The 24,187-nt window shown below is 43.2% G+C and overlaps 2 protein-coding genes across 2 annotated transcripts in view; both read right to left on the bottom strand.

The window, feature by feature from the left end:
- The window catches only part of LOC135203911 (rRNA methyltransferase 2, mitochondrial-like), a 218,749-nt gene extending 201,462 nt beyond the window's left edge, over positions 1–17,287 (bottom strand). The window contains exons 1-2 of the mRNA XM_064233843.1: positions 17,211–17,287; positions 16,706–16,898 (exon numbers count right to left, since the gene is read on the bottom strand). Coding sequence (XP_064089913.1) covers positions 16,706–16,898; positions 17,211–17,287 — 270 coding nt within the window. The remainder of the gene's footprint in view (positions 1–16,705; positions 16,899–17,210) is intronic.
- A 1,152-nt stretch (positions 17,288–18,439) lies between these two features.
- LOC135203910 (uncharacterized) lies at positions 18,440–19,066 on the bottom strand. Its single transcript, XM_064233842.1, has one exon. It carries the CDS (start codon positions 19,064–19,066, stop codon positions 18,440–18,442), a length of 627 nt encoding a protein of 208 aa, XP_064089912.1.
- Between the last annotated feature and the right edge of the window lie 5,121 nt (positions 19,067–24,187).

Genomic DNA, 24,187 nt, shown 5'->3' with positions numbered 1-24,187 from the left:
GGTTACAGAGGTATGGAAGAGGACAGCTTCTTCGACCTACACCATCTACGGAAAACTTCCCACTTCGATTGGTAGACCCGCAGGGTAGAGGCTCTGCGGGCTCTAGCAATTGAAGTTGCCACTTTCTTTGAAACCAAAAGCCTCTCGCTCTGACCAGTCTTTCGATAGTCGAAAGGCAGTCAGGGAGAGACTTTGGATGTTTTTGTGGAACCTCTCGAAGTGGGGTGTGTCTGAGCAGATCTGTCCTGTCTGGTAGAGATCTGGGGAAGTCCACCGTCCATTCCAGTACCTCTGTGAACCAGATTCGGGTAAGGCCAAAAGGGAGCAATTAGAGTCATTCTCATTCCTTCCGATGCCACAAATTTTCTTACTACTTCCCCCAGCAATTTGAATGGGGGAAAGGCGTATGCATCTATGCCTGACCAATCCATGAGGAAGGCATCGATCGCTGTGGCTCTGGGATCTTCTTCTAGCGAGCAGAAGTTGTCTATTTTCCTGGAGAGGAACGTGGCAAACAGGTCGATCTGGGGTCTCCCCCAGAGTGACCATATTTGTCTGCAGACTTCTGGAGTGGAGCATCCACTCTGTCGGGAGAACCTGGTTCTTTCTGCTCAACCTGTCTGCCCTTAGGTTTTTTACTCCTTGGACAAACCTTGTACGCAGAATAATGCCCCGTTCCTCTGTCCAGGTTAATAGAGCTCTCGCTATTTCGTTCAGAGAGAAAGAGTGAGTGCCCCCTTGATTCTGGATGTAAGCCAGAGCTGTGGTGTTGTCGGAATTGACTTGAACTACCGCCTCTCTGACTTCCGCTTCAAAGTATTCCAGGGCTAGATGAATTGCCAGGAGTTCCTTCGCATTGATGTGCAGAGTAGTTTGTTGTCTGGTCCAAACACCTGCTACTTCCTTTGGACCAGTGTTGCTCCCCAACCTGTTTCCGAGGCATCGGAAAACAACACTCGGTGAGGGTTCCCGAATCAAAAGGGACACCCCTTCGTTCCTTGTTAATGGGGTTAAACCACCACATTAGGTCTGATTTTATCCCCTGTTGGATGGGAAAAACGTCTGACAAGTCTCCTGTCTTTTGACTCCACATCCTCTTTAGATAAAATTGCAGAGGTCTGAGATTTAATCTTCCCAGGGAAATGAACTGCTCTAACGAGGAAAGGGTGCCCAGCAGACTGAGCCATTCCCTCGCGAGGTCCGTTCTTTCCCTAAGAAGTTCGAGTTCGATCTTTTCTAAGCCTCGAGTAATTCTGTCTTGAGATGGAAACGCCCGAAAACCCCGAGAATCCATCTGTATCCCCAGATAGACTATGTTCTGTCTGGGGATCAATTGTGATTTCTCGAGGTTCACGAGCAGTCCCAGAGATTTTGTCAAGTTCAAAGTCTTCTCCAAGTCCTTCAAGCACTGAATTTCCGATTTTTGCTCTTATTAGCCAATCGTCCAGATAAAGGGATATATTTATCCCCTCTAGATGTAGCCATCTCGCAACGTTCATCATTAGCCTCGTGAACACTTGAGGGCCGTTGAAAGGCCGAAGCATAGGGCTCTGAATTGGTATACTTTCCCCTGCATCATGAATCGGAGATATTTCTTCTTCGATGATGGATGCAGGGGGACATGAAAGTATGCATCTTGTAGATCTAAGGAGACCATCCAATCTCCTGGACGAAGAGCCGCAAGAACCGATTTTTTGATGTTTTCCATAGAGAACTTTGTGTTCTCCACAAATCGGTTCAATGTGCTCACATCCAGGACCGGTCTCCACCCTCCCGAGGATTTCGGAACCAGAAAAAGAACGGTTGTAGAATCCTCGGGAATGAGGATCCCAAAGAACCACTTCGATGGCCTCCTTTTGCAACATCTGTTCTACCAGTTGCAATAATGCTTCTTTCTTGGCAGGGTCCCTGTATTGGGCTGACAGTTCCCTCGGTTCGGTAGTCAAGGGAGGTCTGTCTCGAAAGGGGATCATATATCCCTTTGTTACCCACGGAATGGGACCAAATTTCTGCCTGTCTCCGAGCCCATTCTTCGGAAAATTTCCGAAGTCTGGCTCCTACCGGTGCTTGAAGGACTGTTGTCTCATTTAGCTCTCTTGATAGGTCTGAAGGAAGCCTACCTCTCTTCTGCACTCCTCTCTTCTTAAAAGAGGGTCTGGCCGAGGTACTTCCTCGAAAGGGCTGTGAGGAGCCCGAGTCTCTCTCTTAATAGGACCCGAAGTCCTCGATTTCTTTGCAGATTGGGCCAAGAGATCTTGTGTGGCCTTTTCTGTCAAAGAATGAGAAATATCTTTTACAAGATTTGAAGGAAACAATTGGTCTGGACAGAGGAGCATACAGAAGAGATGACCTCTGAGTAGGAGTAACTGCTTTCGTCAGAAAAGAGCTAAATAAGACTCTCTTCTTCAGAATACCAGTTCCAAACAGAGAGGCCACCTCTCCTGATCCATCCTGAACCGCCTTGTCCATACAGGAAAGAACACTATGAAGGACTTCTGGGACTAAGAGATTCCTCCTCTTGTGTCTTCTTGGCCAACACCCCAAGGGACCAGTCTAAGAAGTTAAAAACTTCTAAGACATTAAACAATCCCTTGAGGAGATGGTCCATCTCAGAAGTCCCCATGTGATCTTTGCTGATGACAAGGCTTGTCTCCTAGACGAATCTACCAGATTCGAAAAAATCTGCTTCGGCAGTGGACGGGAGAGCTAGACCCCGTGGTTTGCCCGTCTCGTACCAAATTCCCTTCTTCCCTGATAGTCCTGGAAGGAGGGCAGGTAAAGACTGTCTTCCCCGCCTTCTCCTTGGATTCCAACCAATTTCCTACGAATCGGAGAGCCTTGTTCATGGAAATGGTTGGCTTCATTTAATAAAAGATGATTGTTTCGGGACCTTCGTGCTTGTAAACAAGGACCTTGGAGAAGGAGGAGCAGTAGGGCTTAAAGAGTCCCCAAACTCTTGAAGTAAGAGGGCTGGCCAGCGTCTTGTAATCTGACAAACCCGGAGCCGAGTGATCTTCAGAGTCCGAAATCTCTTCCAAATCCAATTCCGAAGAGGATTGTTTATTTCCAGTAGGAGACTGGCCTCTTGCAACATCCACCCCACTCTCGCAAGAACGACGACCGCCTGTGCGATAAACTTGCGTCCCTACGAGAGATAGGTGATCCTGCAAAACGACCTTATCCTTCTCCTGGCAAGAGCGATGGCCGCTTGTGCGACACCTTTCTCTCCTGTCAGACGAAGGATGTCCTCTCTTATCACTTTCTCCGGAACCACCTATGTCCGACAAGGAATACGGCCGCTGTGCGACAACTAGAGTCCTTGTCAGGTAAAGGTTTATCCTTCCGAAAGCTAAACAAATCCTCTTGGCTTAATTGTCTTTTGGAAGAAGTCCGTCTCTTATTTGTCACTTGTGGCTCATTGCGCCGGTTTGGCGCTCGTGATTCCTTGCGCCAAGCTGGCGCTTCTGGCGCATTTCGGCGGGTGGCGCTTCCGGCGCATCCGGCGCTTCTGGCATTTCGGCAGGGTGGCGCTTCTGGCGCATCTCGCAGGCTGGCTCTTCTGGCTGCCATCTAGGCGCTTCTGGCTCTTCTGACTCGTATGGAGTCTCAAAAATTCATGGCGCATCTGGCGCATTGCGCCAGCTTGGCGTTTTTGGCGGATTCTTCATACTCCTCCGAGTAGAAGCCGAAACTTCCGTTTCTTCTTTCTTTCCCTTCGTCTTCTTTATAGGAAGGAAAGAGTCCTTTCTCCTGGGAGTTTCCTTAGTAAAAATCCTACTAAGGCCGAAAGTTGCTCCTGCACATTTAGGATAATTTTTGCAGCCGCACTCTCTTTTTCCTTCCCTGATTCAGGTGAGGGATGTCTAGAAGCGGAAGGAAACTCCGATTTCCGTTTAGGAACCAATCTCCTTTTCTTCTTCTCACAAGGTGATAGATCGGAGAAAAGCTCAGGGCTTGAATCCAAGTTGGAGCCTTCCAACTTCTCTTTAAGGGGCGTGACAGTTCATCAGAACTCCATCCCCTTACATTCGGTGAAGAATCTGACGAAGAAAAAACACTTCTTTAGGATGCTTTTTCGATAGCGATCCTTGGCAGTTCGGGTCGTCACAGAATCTGCCGAGGGGACGCCTGATCGGTTGGGGATTCTCCGTAACCTCCGTAAGGCTTTCGACACTCCTTCTCCTCTGGGCCTGTGAGCTTGGAAGAGGTCTAGGCCTGGGAGCGAGACAGAGCCGATCAGACGCACCCTCCACTGCACTAGGGACACTTAATTCACTATCACTGTGCTTACCTTTCAACGTCAGCATTTGACATTCCATCCTTTGTAGCGCAGCTTTAAGATCTGCAATTTCCGTTGCCGGATTTGCAGTCTTAGTACTAGAGGAAGAAGATAGAGGTTTAGGGTTAGGTGTTAATTATAGGCTCGTTAGAGCGAGACCCTACTTACGCTTCTGGAGGAAGCCTTCCTAGCCCTATCCATATCTAATTTCCTTAAATATGAATTTAAATTCTTCCATTCTTCCTCATTCATATTTACACATTCATCACAGGTGTTAGAAATTGAACATTCATTCCTTCTACACCCCTTACAAACTGTGTGAGGGTCTACCGAAGCTTTCGGTAGCCTCACCATGCATCCCTCATTTACACACTGTCTTCTAACCGTAAAGCTAGAATCCGACATCATGAGAAATATCCAAAAACCAAGTCCAAAAAACAGTCCACGAAAGAGTATGCCAAACCAAAGATCCAATTAGTTCACCAAAATAACCGGCTTAGAAGATCAATAGCGATGAAAAAATACGAAAATCAAATCAGGAGTAACAACAACAATGTTGCTGTCACGGCCGATAGAGAAAATCTGTCTTAGAAAACGGAATGATTCCTATTCCCGCCACCAGCGGCGGGGCGGTAGATCACCTGACCTACCTGTAGAGTGCCGCGAAATTCGAAATTTCATATCGGGGACGACGGAGTCTACAGCTAAGTATATATCTGACAGGTAAGTTGAATGCATAAAAATCCGCCCTGGGTTACGACGCTTGTTCCGAGGTTACGACTCTGACGCTTCCGACGCTCCGAGTTTACGACGCTTTTAAAAAACACATATTATGATAAGATAAGAATCCTTTATAGTTTAGCACAGTTTCTCTCTCTCTTTGTATTTTCCAATGAAAATAATCACTATAATTCTCTCTCTCTCTCTATACTACAAAGATGTATGTTTTTTTAGTATGATAAATAAATGATTTACTATTTTCAAATATTAATATTAATTTATACAGCAATAATATCAATTCATTAAAGAAAAATACATAGTGAATTAGTAAGATTTTAGCTTATATTTTAAAAAAATTAATCGAAGAATGAAGGATATCCAGTCTTTCTCTGTAACCTTTTTCGAGATGTCAGGTACTAAAACTGTCAGATATATACATTCTGTTTCTTGGTGACAGCCAGGAGGGGAAGAGCTGGGGCTGAGAGCTGCATGTTGCAATCACGTGGTCCTGACATTCCCCCCCCCCCCCCCCACCCCCCCCCCCCCCCTCTCTCTCTCTCATTTACGGAGACTCGAGATTTTTTATGTACTTGTACAATTTTGTTTTTTAATACTTTCAAATAATAATAATAATAATAATAAAAGTTTAATAATAACTGTAATTACAAAATTCATATATGATAGTATTTTAAAGAAATACAATACGTACTAATCTATCCATGTCACTTTTAATTAAGGTTAACTCTCTCTCTCTCTCTCTCTCTCTTTTGCCACACAAGATAATAATGAGTCATAGTGGTAACTCACTCCCTCTCTTTCGCTAGAAGCGTTATAAAACAGAGAGAGATAAACACTCTCTCTCTCTTTTCACCGAGATGAAAGAATTTTTATGGTACTAGTATGTAAAATGTTTATTGATAATTTCAGTTATTTAATAATAATAATAATAATAAAACTTTAATTACAAAATTCATCATGGTCGTATAAAGAGATGAAATGACCTTTCCATTTCACTTGTAAGGATAATTCCTCTTTCTTACTGAGATGAGAGAATTTTTATGGTATATGCACGTGTTTAGTTATATTTTGTCAAATAATAATCAATAATAAGAATAATAGAAGTTAGCTAATAATACGATAACTAATTTCAAAAGAAAATTCTTCCTTTGTCTTTTTCTGTATCAATTTCCCCACCTCAACTCGAGTGACACTCAAGCTTAACAATGCCATACAATGGTCAACGAATTTAATGGTTTTATGTAACTCTCTCTCTCTCTCTCTCTTACTGAGATGAGATAATTTTCATGGACGTGTATGTAATAAGTTTATCATTAATATTTTCCAATAATAATACTATAAGTACAAAATTCATATCTGAGTATTTTAAATACAATTAAATACTGTAAGGACAACTCTCTCTCTCTCTCTCCACAAGATACTTGTCATACATTTGGTGTTTCTATTTCTTCCTTTTATCTCTCTCGCTCTCAGCAAAAGAATTGATAGACAGACAAACATAATTGCACAGTCCTCTCTTTCTCTCTTCTCTGGAGAAATATATGTATTTATGGGAGGGGGAAAAAGTTGCCTACAGATGTTCATTTCAATCTATTGAAACCTAAGGAGTTATTTTTTCTCTCTCTCTCTCTCTCGTATTTTAATGAAAATATACAGTAATTTGTGAATACACAGTGTTGCACATGAAAAAAGTAAATTAGTGGTAATTTTAGAGATACGGCCCTAAGAAAAATTGCAAATTAGTAGTTAAATTTTCCCTGTGGACATGTTTTCAAGAACGTCGTTCCGGCTTACGACGATTTTCGGAACCCCTGTTGTAACCCGGGGACTGCCTGTATAGCTGAATTTGGAGATACAGCTATATATATATCTGACAGGCAAGTTTCATGAACAAAACGTAGAGTATTGTAGTCCCTTGGACAGCTAATTCTCTACTACATTCTTTCCTCGACGAGGGAGAGAGAGAATGGAAATCGACTGCGTTCGTTCTCTTCGGCAAGAGAACGAGATAGAATTAGCCAAAGGGGATCTTAAAGTGAGAACCAAGAACCGAAGTGGACAGCTCAAGCTTCTTATGTTATTGGACATAAGCATTCATGGACGTAATCTACAAGTCTTTTTCTTGTATGAGTCTGCGATTGATGAATGAGAGCTCTTCCTAATCTTGTCAATAAGAGCTTATCCGCTTACGCAATATAAAGGTTATTGAGATCCTTTGGTCCAATGAGAACTAACCCATTTACGGACAAAGTTTATTTTGTCAATAAGGGGATACGCCACTTACTTGACAAACGATAAGTATCTTGTCAATGGGGGAAAGTCACTGAATTGACAAAACGTAATCCTGGAAGTCGAGCATATAATTTTCCCGATTCCCGTATCAATCGAGTAAGGGGCAAGATTCCTGTTAAGAGACTGGGCTTATGGCAGGTAGGACCCCGATGTTCACCTTCGGCAGCGTAGTCCCGAACACAGAAGAGGCGTATTATGACACCCAGGTCCAGGGCCCCGAAATACTAATCTAGGAGCTAACAAAATCTATCATCTGAAAAGTCCTTCCAGATGGACTAAAAAGCTGGCAAAATTATCCTGGGAAGAGGAAGGAACTCTCCAACCAGCTTCCTCTCCCGTATCACATCGAATGCCTGCTAACTCTTAAATTTATTGGCAGTATGTCAAAGGAAGTCCTGTCTTGCGCTTTCCTGAAGTTCATCAAGTCATGGATTCTATTAAAGTTGTCAGGAAAAAAGTCTTACAGAAGGCGAATTCATTTCCGGTAAAAGAAGCTTCTGTAGAGCATTCTAAGGAGCCGAAGGCGCGTCCCGTGGAGCGTCCTGAAGAGCGTCCTCTTGATGAGTGTCCTTGCAAGAATCCTACTGAACGTCTTGACGTGTAGGGCGCCTTGGCAAGTGCTCTGTCGAGCGTCATGACGTGCAGGACGTCGAGCTTCTACATACCACATACCTGCCTTACCGCAAAGTCTTGACGGCGGTAGAGCAAAAGAGATCTTCCCTTGAGCTTTCCTTAACTCCATCCAATCCTGGACTTTGCGAAAAGCACTATTAATTGACAGAGACCTCTTGATTTCACGAAACCCGTGGTCTTGCTGGGTTTCGAAGACGAAGTTGCTTGTTCACTTTAAGCTTCCTCCGAAGCACTGCTTACTTCACATTCTTTTGCAGGTGAGGTAGAAGGGATTACCGAAGGTAGATGTAAAAGACCTTTAGGCCCAAATCTTAAACAAGAGCATGTTGCGAAGACGAAGGCAAAGCAGTAGCGAGAGTCTTTTCAAAAAACTCCGAAGCATGAACAGGTACAGAAGTAGAAGTTTGCTTAATCAAAGAAACACGGTGCGCCTCTTGAAGGCGAGGAGAGTTTGAAGAGTTCAACAGAAACGTTCAGCCAGGCGTCACGCCTGGCGTGCGCTGGCACGCTCCTGGCATCCACTGGCGCGCGCCTGACGTCAACCCGCGCGCGCGCGCCTGGCTTCCATCCGAGCGTCCAGTTCAAGCCGAGCGTCAACAGAAGCGTGCAGAAAAGCGTCACGCTCCTGACAGGCGTCAAAACAAGTGAGAGAAACTGCCTTCAGGGAAGAGTGAGAGACATCTCGGAGAGAAATCCGACTGCACGAAGCAGTCTCAGGAGAAGGGCTGATCGTGTGAGAATACCAGGGGCGAGGGGACGCCTCCTTACTTCTCACAGTAACAAAGCTCGGACGTCCGCGCTCAAAAGCTTCCTGCTACGATGACTTCTTTTTCCTATTTCTCGGTGGAAAGACGTACACATGTTCAGGCGACGTTCGCCTTCTTACTTCTCACTGCAACGCATGACGAGAGAGAGAGAGGACATGAAGCGTCCTCTTCTATAAAGCTTCTATTTAGAGGGCGCGAGTCCTTTCCGAAAAACTCCAACCCCTCCTGCGCGGGGAGGACGCTTCGGAGGACGAGAAGCAATCCTTCAGGATTCGTGCACGTGCACGCACTTTGGCAGCCTGGGAGTGTCTTCAGGTCTGCCGAAGGGACGCCAGATCGGTGGGGAGTCCCCGTAACCCTCCTTCGGCTTTCGACTTGCCCACTCCCTGTGTTCCTGGGAGTCCGACAGAGGTCCAGGCCTAGAGGCAAAATGGGGCACTGCACTTCACAACAATGATTGGAGAGCGAGCACTTTAGATTCCAAGATACAGATGGAATCTATAATAACATAAAGGGCATTACCTCTCGCAGACATAAGCTCAAAGCCCGTAGGCCATACTACAGGGTTAGGCAAAATAAAGTCTACAGGAAGGTTAGCAGGTTCACTACCCTGACTTTTGTTTACTGATGCAGTCTATGAGGAAGACCACCTGATTCAATCACGCTCTAATTTGCGTACATACGAATCATACGTCTTCCTTACGGAATCAGACAAAGTCTCACACTCCTTACATGACATATCTCAACCAAAGAAGAGACATACCCCTCGTGCATACCAAGTGCGGATCTACCGAAGCTTTCGGTAGCCACACCCTATCTTTGCAGACAACACCCTCTGAAACTAGCCTAACTAGATTCAGATGTCTTATGCAAAAATGAATCAAATTCAAATCAATTTATGATAGCGTATGCCTAGCCACAAATCCAAGTAAATTAATCAAAAGACAATTAGGATACTTAGCGGCAATGAAGTTTCAAAATCCTAAGACGGAGGTACTGAAAACAGGTTTACAGTACCGGCGACAGAAAAAAATATGAATAGAAAATGGGAATGGTTCCTGATACCCGCCTCCCAGTGGCGGGAATGGGTACTAACCACCTGACTCCCACTACGTGTGTCGTAAGTTTTTTAATTCTGTCGGACTTCGGAAGAATACAGCTATATATATATATATCTGACAGGTAAGTTTCATGAACAAATACATATTTCAAAAGGAGAGTAGGGGTCTTAAGCTCTTGCTCTCACCATCAACAACTCATGACTGATGCCCATCTCTGTTGTCAGGACGTGTTAAAGTACTTTTTCAGAGGGTGACTTCAACCATGGTGGAAACTGGATCCGCTAGTCCAGTCGGTTGTTCGCCCATATAGGTAGCCTATAATATAATACCTATAGGGAAACAACCGAGTGGACTAGCTAGGTATAGATACACTAGCCTAGCTATATATATATATACTAGGCTATATAGGGGAAACAACCGACTGGACTAGCGGATCCAGTTTCCACCGCATGTGAAGCCATCCTCCGAAAAAGTACTTTAACACGTCCTGACACCGGAGATGGGCATCAGTCAAGAGTTGTTGGTGGTGAGAGCAGGAGCTCGAGATCTCTACTCTCCTTTCAAAGCTTATAGATATACCGAGTAGTCTGCATATTCGTTGGGCAGGCCTCGTAACCCCTTCTGTCCGGGCCGCCAATCCCTCCGCCAAGGTAAGTAGTTCCATCCGAAACAGCTGACCGACAAAACAGCTGACGACCTCGTGTGCCCCGATGCGCGACCCCGAGCCCGACCCAAGAAGCCATGCGACCTTCCCAGTCGCTTCTTGCTGTCCTTCCCGACATGGCTTCGTCCTCGTGCCCTCCCGCGACCTCGCGCTATCCCACTCACGAACAGTTTGCTGCGGTCAATCCAGTCCCCCCTTACCGTTTTCATTTACTTTTAACCAAAAACTCGTGTGTTCTCCCCCCACCAAAAACCCCGGATTCCCAATTCCAATAGGGTCCCCCATTACCGTTTTTTAGGTTTTCGGGTTTTCCAACACTACGTTTTCAAAACTAGCGCCAAAACAAACGGCCGCCAACTTGTTTGTATTCGTCCGCCGATGCTCTAGCAGAAAGTACTCGTGCCCGACGAATCTGCAGGCGCTCCGATATACCATATATAGCTATTATATATATATATATATATATATATATATATATATATATATATATATATATATATATATATATATATATATATATATATATATATATATATATATATATATATATATCTAATAAAAGGAGCCCATAAAAACACCAAAAATGTAGAGAGAAAAAGTACTATATTTCAGAGACTGCTGTCTTCTCTCTTCAGGTATATGAATGAGAAAAGTTTACAGAAAAGGTGGTATTTATACCAAGAGATTCGTCCACAAGTAAGCCAATTTAGGTCACCCCCGCTGATAATCTTCCTTTAATCTTCTTAAGCGTTGGTTGAATGAACACTGCGTCGACGATATCTGATATCCAATTCCCTTTTGAGATGTTCATTACCTGCTTCTCTTTTATTAAGGCCGATTCCATCATTTGACTCTTGTACGGCAGTTGCTTGCTATAAATTACACACGTGACATATTCCAGTTTATTCTATGGTTATGTTTCATTTATATGGTTGAAAATAGCCGAGTTCTGTTGTCCATACCTAACTGACCGTTTGTGTTGTTATTATCTCTGGGAAGTGATTTACCTGTAAATCCGATTGTAGATTGGTCACAGTCCTGGCATGGGATCTCATATACCCCAGAGTCTTTGGGAGATGTCTTTTGTTGGACGTTAATTATCAGGGATTTGGGCTAAGGTATTTTGGGGTCGGTTAAATGACCAAAGGGTTGGGATTTTCCCCAAGGGTGTGAGTTTTGTTTTTAAAGTTACCCTCTTAATCGTCTCCAGGTGGGGAATTTTTATTTTATTGTTGGGTGTGTCTCTGGTCTTGTCTTTAGGGGGTCGGTAGAAAATTACGTTTGGGCTTTTTGAATTGCTTTCTCAATTATATGGTCAGGATACTTTAAAGATGAAAGTTGCTTGCGAATTAGTTCAAATTCTTTTTCCAGGAAATCTGGGGAACTTAAATTCGTTTAATTCTCTTAAGAATAGGTTGCTAGCTACACCTATCTTGATAGTATTGTATGATAGCTAAAGTAGTGAATATATGAAATTAAAGTGAGAACGTTGGTTTTCTGTATATGGTAAATTTGTATTCTGTCGTGTCTCTGATTATTAAAACATCAAGAAAAGTAATTTTGTTGTCTGTTTCCCATTCAACTTTAAATTTGATGCTGGGCACTAATGCGTTTAATTTTGAGAGGAATTCATTAAAATTACCCCACTTATTATCCTCTCAAAATTAAACGCATTAGTGCCCAGCATCAAATTTAAAGTTGAATGGGAAACAGACAACAAAATTCCTTTTCTTGATGTTTTAATAATCAGAGACACGACAGAATACAAATTTACCATATACAGAAAACAACGTTCTCACTTTCATATATTCACTACTTTAGCTATCATGACAATACTATCAAGATAGGTGTAGCTAGCAACCTATTCTTAAGAGCCTTACGAATTTGTTCCCCAGATTTCCTGGAAAAAAGAATTTGAACTAATTTGCAAGCAACTTTCATCTTTAAAGTATCCTGACCATATAATTAGAAAGCAATTCAAAAGCAAACGTAATTTTTTCTACCGACCCCCTAAAGACAAGACCAGAGACACACCCAACAATAAAATAAAAATTCCCCACCTGGAGACGATTAAGAGAGTAACTCACACCCTTGGGAAATCCAACCCTTTTGGCATTTACTACCCAAATACCTTAGCCAAATCCATGATTAAACATCCAACAAAGACATCTCCCAAAGACTCTGGGGTATATGAGATCCCATGCCAGGACTGTGACCAATCTTACATCGGATTTACAGGTAAATCACTTCCCCAGAGATTAATACAACACAAACGGTCGTTAGGTATGGACAACAGAACTCGGCTATTTTCAACCATATAATGAAACATAACCATAGAATAAACTGGAATATGTCACGTGTAATTTATAGCAGCAACTGCCGGTACAAGAGTCAAATGATGGAATCGGCCTTAATAAAAGAGAAGCAGGTAATGAACATCTCAAAAGGGAATTGGATATCAGATATCGTCGACGCAGTGTTCATTCAACCAACGCTTAAGAAGATTAAAGGAAGATTATCAGCGGGGGTGACCTAAATTGGCTTACTTGTGGACGAATCTCTTGGTATAAATACCACTTTTCTGTAAACTTTTCTCATTCATATACCTGAAGAGAGAGACAGCAGTCTCTGAAATATAGTACTTTTTCTCTCTACATTTTGGTGTTTTTATGGGCTCCTTTTATTAGATGGAATTCTGTTGTTACAGAACATTTTTACAGTCTATTATATATTATATATATATATATATATATATATATAAGCCTATATATATATATAGGCTATATATACACCTGAACAACACACAGCAGTAGATCTAGCCTAGGGTACTTATCCGCGGCGGCCTAGACTATGGCAGTTGTAGTTTTTCTATGCAGTTTTACCTACTGAACAAGAATTTTAAGTAATATTTATTCAGAAAATTGTAATTAACCCCCCAGGAGCCAGTAATAAACACGGCGAAATACATTGGACCGCCCCCAATCCCTAGTGGATGTCGTATCCGCGGTTAAGTTCCTTGCAGTTCGTGCGGACTGCTTCTGTAGAAATACCCACACAGCCTATAGGATACTTCCTATAGTATTTGACAAATTGTGTTCCCAGTAAACATCCTGGTTTCCCACTGTTGAACACCTCGATCGCAGTTGTACAAAGGCCTGGCTAAAATCGAGGGGTTTGTGGCAACAAAATGGAGAGAAATATAAAACATGGGCTAGATAAACAGTCGGAAGAATGTCTTCCACACGTATCTAGAAAGAAATGGAAATATCATTGACTAATAGCTTTCAATTAATAGTAGGATGCTTTTTTCCCACCACATACCTATCGTTCATAGTAGAAGTAGTAGTAGGTGGATGGATTATGCCTTTGAAACGGCTCCCTTGCTTGTTTTTATTCCACCTTTGTGTGTGCGAGTTTCGTCTCTCCTACGAATACGAGTATATTAGCTACTGATTCCTCTTTATTTTCTTGATAAGGTTGCTACACAAAACTATATTCTATTTCTACTCTCATTGTATGCTGGACAGTAAAGTAATAAATTTTCTAAATTTTCATTTTTTCCTCACAGCACAAGCATTTTGTGTCTTCTTTTATCCTATTTCCATCATTTAATTCTAGTGTACCTAGTCTGGCCCTATTGATCAGCATTGTCTTTTTCTGTGTTGTCATACCAGATTTCCTCTCTTTTGTTTTCTTTATATTTTCTGTAGATTCTTAATGTTGACTTTTCATTAATTTCTTTCTGCCATGTTTTTCTGTCTGAGTTGTTTATTATTATTTCTCTTAACTGTTTGTCTTTAACTGCTTCAATTTTACTTAAGTATATGTTTAGTTATTTCATATGTGAGGACCAGAGAGTAAGAGGATATGTAGTATCCTACCTGAACAGGGAGAGTATGGGCCTGGGCCAGAAGGATTTATAAGGCCACGGAACGCTTTATAGAATGGTTAAAGGAATAATGTGGTTTGATGATGAGATACAATAAAAATATAGAAAAAGCGTTGTCCTTACAAATACTCCCCAACCCCAAGACAATGATCATGGAATAATGATTGGATGAAAAATATCTTGGAGGCAGGAGGCGACCCCATGTCCTTGTGACACTTGTTGTTGGGCGTCAAATGTCGAGTCCTTCGGTGTTGCTGGCTGACAGGGATGCCTCCCTTGGTGGTTGCCTCGGGGGTTCTACTTCTCGACTGAGGGCGACCAAGACTGCAGAGGGAGCTGCAATGTGTGCGGTGGCAGTGTGAGATGAGCCATGGGGATCACCAGGTGCAGCGGCGGCGGCATAGGTTGGGCTGAGGAAGTCCCCAGTGCAGCGGTGGCGTCTGGCAGGCAGAGCAGAACACAGGTGAGGCAGCGGCGTTGGCAGGTCGAGAAAGCCCACAGGTAGCGGCGTTGGCAGGCTGAGGAGGCCCACAGGTGCAGCAGCAGAGTCGGTGGGCCAAGGAGGACTACAGGTGACGGCGTCAGAAGGGTGAACAGGTCCACAGGTGAGGCAGTGATGTTGGGCAGGCCGAGTGAGCCCCAGCAGCGACAGAAGCATGGGGGGGGGGGGGGTTGAGAATGCCCACAGGCAGCGACGTCAGGTGGGTAAAGCAGGACCCTGGGTGCAGCAGCAGCAGCATTTGTAGGATGCCTGGGGACTCAAAGGTGCAGCAATGGCACCAGGGGAAGAACAAAGGAGGCTGCAATGTCGGATGGATGTTTCTGGACCCCGCCTGATTTTGTGTTGCCTGAACAGCACCCAACTACCCTTCAGTATGCTGTTTAAACACTGTCAATTTTTTTTTGAAGGTTGGTACTTTGAAAGAATAGTTTGAACAGAATTAATTCTGTCAGGCCCTGGTGCTTTATTTGCCTTTATTTTCTTGAGTTGAGTTTTTACATCTTCTGTTATATCGATTTCTTTTATGGGTTAATGTAGGATGGTTGAATATGTGTAAGGTCTGTTGCCAAGAGGGCAGCATGATTGGCGCCAATGTTGCCCACATGTCTGCAACTCACTTGCAGTCACACCTCTGTATGGATTGGACGTGTAATAAAGCGCTGGAGTGATACATGAGTTTCTTTCTGTTTCCTACATGGTGCAGTGAGTAGGATACATAAAAGATAATCATGTCTACACCAGGGAGACCGTCTTTCACAGCAAGGAGGACATGATGATTTTCCAGGGGTGCCCACAGTACTTCCGTCGGAGTGGCGCCAAGATCACCAGCTCTTCAACATGTAGTTGCTGAAGGTCGAGATGCATTGCAAGCCCTTAACAACTGTTTAGCTACAATGGCGAGTGACCTACATTTACAGGGTGGCCCCAGGACCCCGGTCCCACCACTACCAGAGAGGTGTGCTTTGGAAATGTCATCAGCCTCCTACAGGTCTTGGAAACGGTCCACAACACATTGGCTTAGGCTACATAAGCTCCAACCAGCAGATGCAGTTCAACGCATTAGGCTTCATTACACTCCAGAGTTGATGCCAGGTATAATGATGTACAGTGGACTAACAATTTTCTCCAGAAGGGGCTTTGGATGCTATAATGGCCATGGTTCTGCATGCATCGAACCAGGCTGTGCACTGGGCTGAGTTTTTTTGTGTATATGCAAGGGCGTGAGGAGTCCATTAGTGAATATTTTACAAAGTAACCAACCAGAACTACAACCATACAATAATCTAACAACCCTATAAAAATCACTGTGCAGACAAACACCAACAGCTCGAAACAACATGACAACCATACAACAACTCGACCCCAGCACCACAAACTGCCAACACCATCCCAAACCCCAATTCACAGACACCAAAATGAAAAAAACTGGTTACTTCCGAATCTGACTGACTGTCTCTTCCAACTTACTGACTCCCCACGACTCCCGTAACGGACGCTCGCCACTGATGTTCTTGGTGATCGCTACTATAGACAATACCCATACGCTTACGCCTGCCATCAAACCACTCCTATTTATCCCTCCACAAATTTTGCTCTCTCTCTCTCTCTCTCAGTCATGCAACCCTCAAAGACATTGTCAGATTTAAACTACCATTATCACTCCTCCATATTACCTCCCCTATTGCATTTGACAATGTCTCCTTACACTTGCAACACCCACACTAAATTGCTTTCCACAACACCCAAGGATGCTCATATGCAGGCCCCCTGGATCTTGTTTGAGGACCCTCATACACTCTCTTAGTTACATCGCCATTTACTTCTTCCAAACCACTTTAATTCAAACTCCCATTATCTCCCTTACTACTATCCTCCCAAACCTCATTCACTATTTCATCGACATCTAGCTCTGGTCCCAATATCTCCCCTATTCCTGTTACCAAACCACTCAGTTCATCCATACTTATGTCAAACTCTTGCAAAGATTTATCCATCCTATAAACTACCTCCTTACTACTTGGTTTCCTTCTTACTGAGGTATCACTTATCCCTGTTAACTCAAACCCATATACGCTACAAGTATCAAGTCATCCGTATTACACGCTTTATCAACTGTTTGCACCCTACCACTAACACCCTTATCATGCTGTTCACGCTTCTTCCTTCCATTCCCTTTCTCTACATTCCTTCCGCTTTCTTCCATACTCAACCAACGCTAACTGTCGATCTCCCAGACCCATTTGTTCACTGACACTTGGCTCATACTTACTCACTTTCAATCACTCACTCATCCACACGGTAGAGGACCCACCCAACTGAATCCCTTCCCACCTAGTTTCCTGAATTCCCAGCCTGACTCATTCTCTTTCGCCTACACACACTCACCACATGACCTTCCATTCCACATTCAGCACACTTCGCACGTTGTTCTTTACAGTTACACATCCTAGCATAATGCCCATTCTTTCCACAGTTGCCGCAAACCATGTTTATACCGGTACCCTGACATCCACTCGCTATGTGCCCTACCTGTCCACACCTGTAACATGTAATATCCCTATCTTTCTTACACTCACTCACTAAATGGCCCGTTTGCCCACACTCGAAGCACGCTCCTAATGCCCACTGACACTCATTCTTCTTGTGTCCTGGCTTACCACATCTGTAACACTGCTGCTCTCCTTCACAACTAACTGACTCTACTCGTCCAACGCTTGCACTCCGATCTCTCTTAGGGTTAACTACACTTACGTTATTTGCTCTAACGCTCCTATCAACCACTCACTCTGCCATATGCCTTGGCCCTTCTAAAACTGCCTCCCTAAAGCTCTTAAACCTCTGACTGAGGGTATACCAGTCCTAGCACTGACACTTCTACTCTCTTTCATACACCTATCTAGCTTGTAATCCCCAACTATCTCCTAAATATCATTCCACGTTAACCTCTCATTCTTCCATCTCATTTTCTCCTTACATTTCAGATTTATAAACTCTCACAGTCGCTAACAACTTCTCGACTAACTCTTTTCACTCATTTATCCCTTTGTTTGTTTGTTTTGTTTGTTTTTATGGTGTTTTTACATTGCATGGGACTAGTGGTTATCCAGCAACGGGACCAATGGCTTTACATGACTTCCAAACCACGTCGAGAGTGAACTTCTATCACCAGAAATACACATCTCTCACTCCTCAATGAAATGGCCGAGAATCGAACCCGCGACCACCGAGGTGGGAAGTAAACACCATACCAACCACGCCACTGAGGCGCTTTTTATCCCTTTGTCCCCAGATTTTTCCTAGCTAATGTTTCCAACCTGCACACATACATTGACAATGACTCACCGACATTAATTCTTGCCTCTTCAAAATCATGTTTTCACCTATAGCTAACACTACTCTTCATCCTCTTTGCCTGTTCCACAATCCTGGCTTTCACACTCTCACACAGCACATTCCCTACACTCATCATTACCCCATACATACTCAATAAAAATCCTGTCAAAAAGCTACCGAACTCTCTTGTCCGAACTCTCTTGTTATCCCCATACTTAGCCACACAATACTTCTCATACTCCTTAAAAAAAGTCCCCTCTATCCCTACTACCATGTTCCTCTTATCGTGCACATTGAGGTACCTCTCTCATATACACAGCCTTTCGTACTTCCTGCTCACTCTCACTCCCACTCTTGCTACTTTCATCCCGATCCCTCTTAACCTCTTCTGAATACAACGAATCAACTTCCATAAAAACATCTATGCTCTTGATTATGCTCATCTTACCCTTCTTTTTTTTTCCTACCTGTTTCCACTCACCACTATCTAAATCACTCTCAGCCCTTTCCCCAACATATTCAGTCCTACTCTCATCCTGTCTGTCATCCTTACTAGCCTTCTTTCCCTTAGTCTTCTTCTTTTCCTCAGACCCCTTCTTGTTCTTGTCCTTAGGTTTATCCTTATCCTGTCTTTTCCCCTTGTTTCCCTTACTTATCACAATCAAATCACCTTTATCACTCATATTCTCATCCATTCGCTCCTCCACTTCCTTTACTGCTCCTGGCCCGTCACAAGACCCAGTAGACCTACCTCCGTCAGCTCCCTCTCCAAAAAACCCTTTCATCATTTCCTTCATCATCTCTTGCACATTACTTATCATCAATCTCAACTTTTCATCTATCTTCTCAACCATCCGCTGCCCAGCCTCTTTCACTTCCTCTTTCATTCCCTCTTCCGCACTCCTCATCATTCCTCCAAACTCTTCTAACTTCCTCTTATACTTCTCACACTCAAGCCTTAGCCTCTCATTCTCCCTCCACTTCCATTGCTTTCCCAACTTTCCTCGCCAACCTCAGCTCTTCCTTCAACCTCTCTACCTCACTCAGTCTTTCTATCCTAAATTTTCTCACCACTCATACACACTAGCCTAGACCAATCGTCCTGCAGTTGCCACACCAGCAGTCCCTGTTCGGGTGCCAAAAATTACTGTGGCAGAATCAAAGCTAAGCAACAAAGAAAGCAAGCACCCCACAGCTACTTTAATTGCACCGGCTGGCAAAGTTTCCCACAGCCACACTTTCCCCTTTACATTACTTTTTACACGTAGGACATTTGGCTTACCAAAATACAGAACACACAAAACCCAAACACATGAACTCACCTCAGACTCCAGATACTCAGGGCTAGGCACTGTGCTGTCCACTGGATATAAGCTAGGCTAATCAAGACACAACCACCGCCAAGAAGCACAACACGAAACAACCAACCAAGAACTACAACCATACAACAACCTAACATCCTGACAAATCACTGCGCAGACAAACACCAACAGCTCGAAACAACATGACAACCATACAACAACTTGACCCCAGCACCACAAATCGCCAACCCCAACTCACAGACACCAAAATGCACAACCAGTACAACCAACCTCTTCAACATCACCACAACCAGACAGCCACATGCACAACAACTTTACAATATCAAAATCAATCAAATCACACCAAATAGCTAACACTGGTTACTTCCGAATCTGACTGACCATTTCTTCCAACTTCCTGACTCTTCACGACACCCATAACACATGCTCGCCACTGTTATATTCGGTGATCACTACTACAGACAATACCCATATGCTCAAGCCCGCCATCAAACCACTCCCATTTATCCCTCCACCAATTTTGCTCTCTCTCTCTCTCTCTCTCTCTCTCTCTCTCTCTCTCTCTCTCATGCAACTCTCGAAGACGTTGTCAAATTTAAACTACCATTATCACTCTTCTGCTGGTGTGGCTTCCCAGTTAGTCAGTCAGTCTTGGATCAGTGTCTGGACTAGACAGTTTTGGGCAGCAGTCTTGGATTTCTTGATGGTCGGTTGTATTGTGTAATATTGTGTTTTTTTTATTATTATTTTTTACTGGGTGTTTTGATTGATATTGACAATGTAGAGTTGTTGTGACTGTTTTGTTGAATTTGTTATGCTTGTGTGTTGGAAGGTTGTTAAGCTTGTGAGTTCTGTTGTGTTGTAGATGAGTTGTTGAAGTTGTGAGTTGTTGAGTGTTATTGTTGGTGAGTTGTGGGTCCTTGATGTTGTAGGTGGTTGTATAGGCATGCTGTGTTGTTGTTTTTTTTATATTGTTAGTAATTATTTGTGCAGTGGTCTTTTGTTGGGTTTGTGTTGAATTGTTGTATGGTTGTAGTCCTTGTTGGTTTGTTTGTGTGTTGTGCTATTACAATAGCCGTATCCACCAGACAGCACAGCTCCTCGCCCTGAGCTTTCAAGTGTGTGGTAAGTACAAGTGTGGTTTTGGAGTATTTTTTTTTTTGGTTTTGGCCCGTGTCCCACCACAACAGCACAAACATTTTGTATCTTTCGCTTTTAACCTGTTGCTATTGTTTGACTATAGTGTGCCTATGTCATTATAACAGGTTTCTTTTCTTATGTTTTCTTTATATTTTCTGTAAATTCTTAATGTTGTCTTTTAATTATTTTCATTTTGCCATGTTTTTCTGTCCCAGTTGTTTATTATTTCCTTCAGCTGTTTACCTATAACTACTTCAATTAGGTTATGTTTAATTCTTTCATATATTCTTTTATTTGCATTATCTACGGGGTTTTCTGTTTCAGATAGAATAGTTTATTCTTCATATCTCTTGAGTGGCAGGAAGCTGTCCCTATTTCAGATCTTAACGCACAATTTGCTGCGTAACTTGGTGCTTTCAGAATTGTTCTATATACTTGACTGTCTACTTTTTGCAATCATTGCTATTACTTTGCCTTCGGCTGTCAGTGAGTTCAGATGTGTGTTTCATCACTCTGCCCTACTGTCACTAGCTTTTTTCACCTACTGTGTATTTGGCGAGACTGCTCCTTTTTCTTTTGTATCATTCAGTGTATTGTGTATGTTCACTGTTGTTACTGATAAAACCTCCCTCATTGGGGTTGGAGGTAAGAGATGCAATAATTGGACATCGTCTGTGGATGTCACTTGCATGCTCTCTGCACATCTTGCAGGGGGCAGGATTGCAGCCCGTACCTAACTTGTAGTGAATGTGTTTCATGGTCCTCTATGCAACGGGTGAGGTTTGCCGGGAGGAAACTTTACCCAAGGAAGGGCACCAGGGCACCATTGGAGGGTTTGACGCCCCAGCTACTCCCGCCACGATCCGTTGTGCCCATAGGAGAATGCTTTATGTTGCTCATGCAGTCAAACTGGAGCCTGCCTTTGAATTGGGTTGGATCTCTAGAGTGGAAGGAGCCGCTCAGGGTAAGTCAGGCCTTGAGCATAACTGCTGCTGATTACAGCATGCGCATGATTTACTTGACGAATAGAACACTTTCATATCTAATCAAGTGGGAGAGATCGTTTTTGCTCAACAGAAGAGTGGCATCAAGCTAAGATATGTCGCCACCAAACAAAATCCAGCTGACATCCTGACCCGAGGTTCTAAGTTGCATGACCTGAAAACAAACAGCTTATGGCATGAAGGACCAGCCTTCCAGCTCTGAGAGAGGACACTGGAGGAGAATCTCCCATCCATCAACAAAATGTGATTGTAGCCACCCTGAGAGAGCTCAGGGAAGAAGGAACCCTAACTTTACCAGCAGAACTCTGGAATCGAAGGGGGAGTGATGTTCATCTTGTTTTGTTTAAAGGAGTTATAATTATTGTGCTTATCCTTGTTATATTTAACATGAAAGAGATGGTTGCATGCACGCAAAGTTAAGGTAGTCAATGTGTAATACAAAGAGTGAATTAATGTTGTTGCCTTCAAAAGGTAAATTAGTCTTCCTGTATCTAACCCACCTCCATGTCACTCATATGCATTGAGAATGTGAAGTTAATATTTTAATGACTCTCTTCCAACAGGATTGTTGGTGCCCTGGGTTGAGGGCTACAGGCAAGAGAGTAGTAGGGAGATGCCGAACATATGTCATGGCCTTTAAGCCTCCTCACCAACAGCCACCACCTCCACCCCTCCCGACTGACTGAGCACTCATGATATGTCCCTCTGATGAAGATGGCGTGGATCGCACCAGCCCCATCATGGTCGAAGAAGTGGTAGGATAACTCTTAATCCTCAATTGTCTCACCAGCCATGCAATCCGCTTGGATCTTGGCAACAGGCTGGACGCTGCAAGCAGTTTCTTGAGAGAGAGCTACTTGACATCACAACAACAAGTGAGAAGAAGAAGAGACCTAGAATGGCGACAGTGATGAAACAGTAGGTAATGTGAGAAAGAGGTAGACATTAGTGAAGAAGTGAGTCGACAAACTAAAAGATTCAATGTAAGTGATCATGAAATAGATAGTGATAGAGATGAGATGAATGAGACAGTAAGTGAAGCAGGAATCCATCCGAAAAGGAAAGCTGCTATTGAACAGAGAAAGAAAATGTCGGAGTGGGTAAAAGATGATTTAGTATAATGTATATTGTTAACCATTGAGAGGTGAACTAAGAAAGATGCATGCTGGAAGGAGATTTGAAGGAGTTAGGGCTGTTAATATTTTCTATATTAACGTCTTCTGTTGTTGCGTCTTACGAAGACCTAATAGAGCTATCCGCAGATGACTTCAACTGTACAAACTGTTTATTGTCATTGTAGACTGTGTTCATTATGTAACTCATTTACTGCATGGGAAGAGCTCCCTCCTTAAAACTCCCGACAGACTGTTGGGCAACTGATTGCTATTGGTAAGCAACCAAATGACTGTGGAACACTTGACATTGTAGATCATAATGATTGCTATATGTACGTAATCATTTTGTTGCTACTCTTACTTTAACTGGTTGGTTTCGTAGCATTTATTCCATCCTTTTATGGTTGCTACCTAAACCATTTACACAATGAATCATTTGTGTTATCCTGATTTCTACCATTGATGATGGTATCAATAGTGATATGCTCTGTGATGAGCACTGGGCCGATTGCAAGTTCCTTGGGAGGAATTTTGAATGCATTTTTTGTCATGCCTTGTTACTTTAACATTAACTGAATCATGTTCTGTGTGTTATTGCTTTTGATATTAATGCCATGCTATTGATATAATATTCATGTGCTGGAACTGCCTTTTTCATATGATCATTGCTGTTGCCATGATGTGGCCTGTGTTGCTATTGCATTGCTATTTTTGAAGTTGCTATGTCGCACTCTGTAAATTGCTTGAATTTGCTTGAACTATGTTTTGCCCATTTTGTGTTGCCATTTTTGCATTGATTGAATTACATTTTGTAAATTGCCTTGATGTTGGTTGCTTTTGATGTTGATATTTTGTACCTTTGCCATTTGTTGAGTGATCACTCAGTACTGTAACTGCGTGCCATCAAGAGCTAGACACGTATCATAGCACTGCGTACGCCTCTAGGCCTCGACATCTCCACAAAACCATGCTCGCTTGCCCTGCCAATTGCCTTGTTGCCTGCCTTTGCCTTGCCCCTTTTTCTTGGAAGGTGGAGGATGTGAAAAAATTTGCACTTTTCATGAACGTAATCCTGCCGTGCCACATATGTCTACCTGCCCTTGTTGGTTGGCAAGGTTCCACATATTCGCTTTGGAGGCAAGAACGAGAATGGTTCTTGTACGTATTGTTCATTTATTGCTTTGTTGCGTTTGAACCCTGAGAAGCACACACTCACCCATTATTATTGTTCATTTATTGCTTTGTTCTGTTTGAACCCTGAGAAGCACACACTCACCCATCATAACATGTTAAATTTAACTTAGTCTGGGAAAATGAGGCTTTATTAGGGATTTTAATTTCACTGTGATTCACTAGTCCATGGGGCTATAAAAAGAGCCCGCGCCTCTGTAGCATCCTCCTTTACATCTAGAGATCCAACCCAGTAAAGTACCTTGAGGGGGGTGTCC

The sequence above is a fragment of the Macrobrachium nipponense genome, chromosome 44 (assembly GCF_015104395.2).
Source record: "Macrobrachium nipponense isolate FS-2020 chromosome 44, ASM1510439v2, whole genome shotgun sequence".
NCBI lineage: Eukaryota > Metazoa > Arthropoda > Malacostraca > Decapoda > Palaemonidae > Macrobrachium > Macrobrachium nipponense.
The sequence above is the reverse complement of the archived record's forward strand: the minus strand, read 5'-3'. Positions and strand labels throughout refer to the sequence as shown.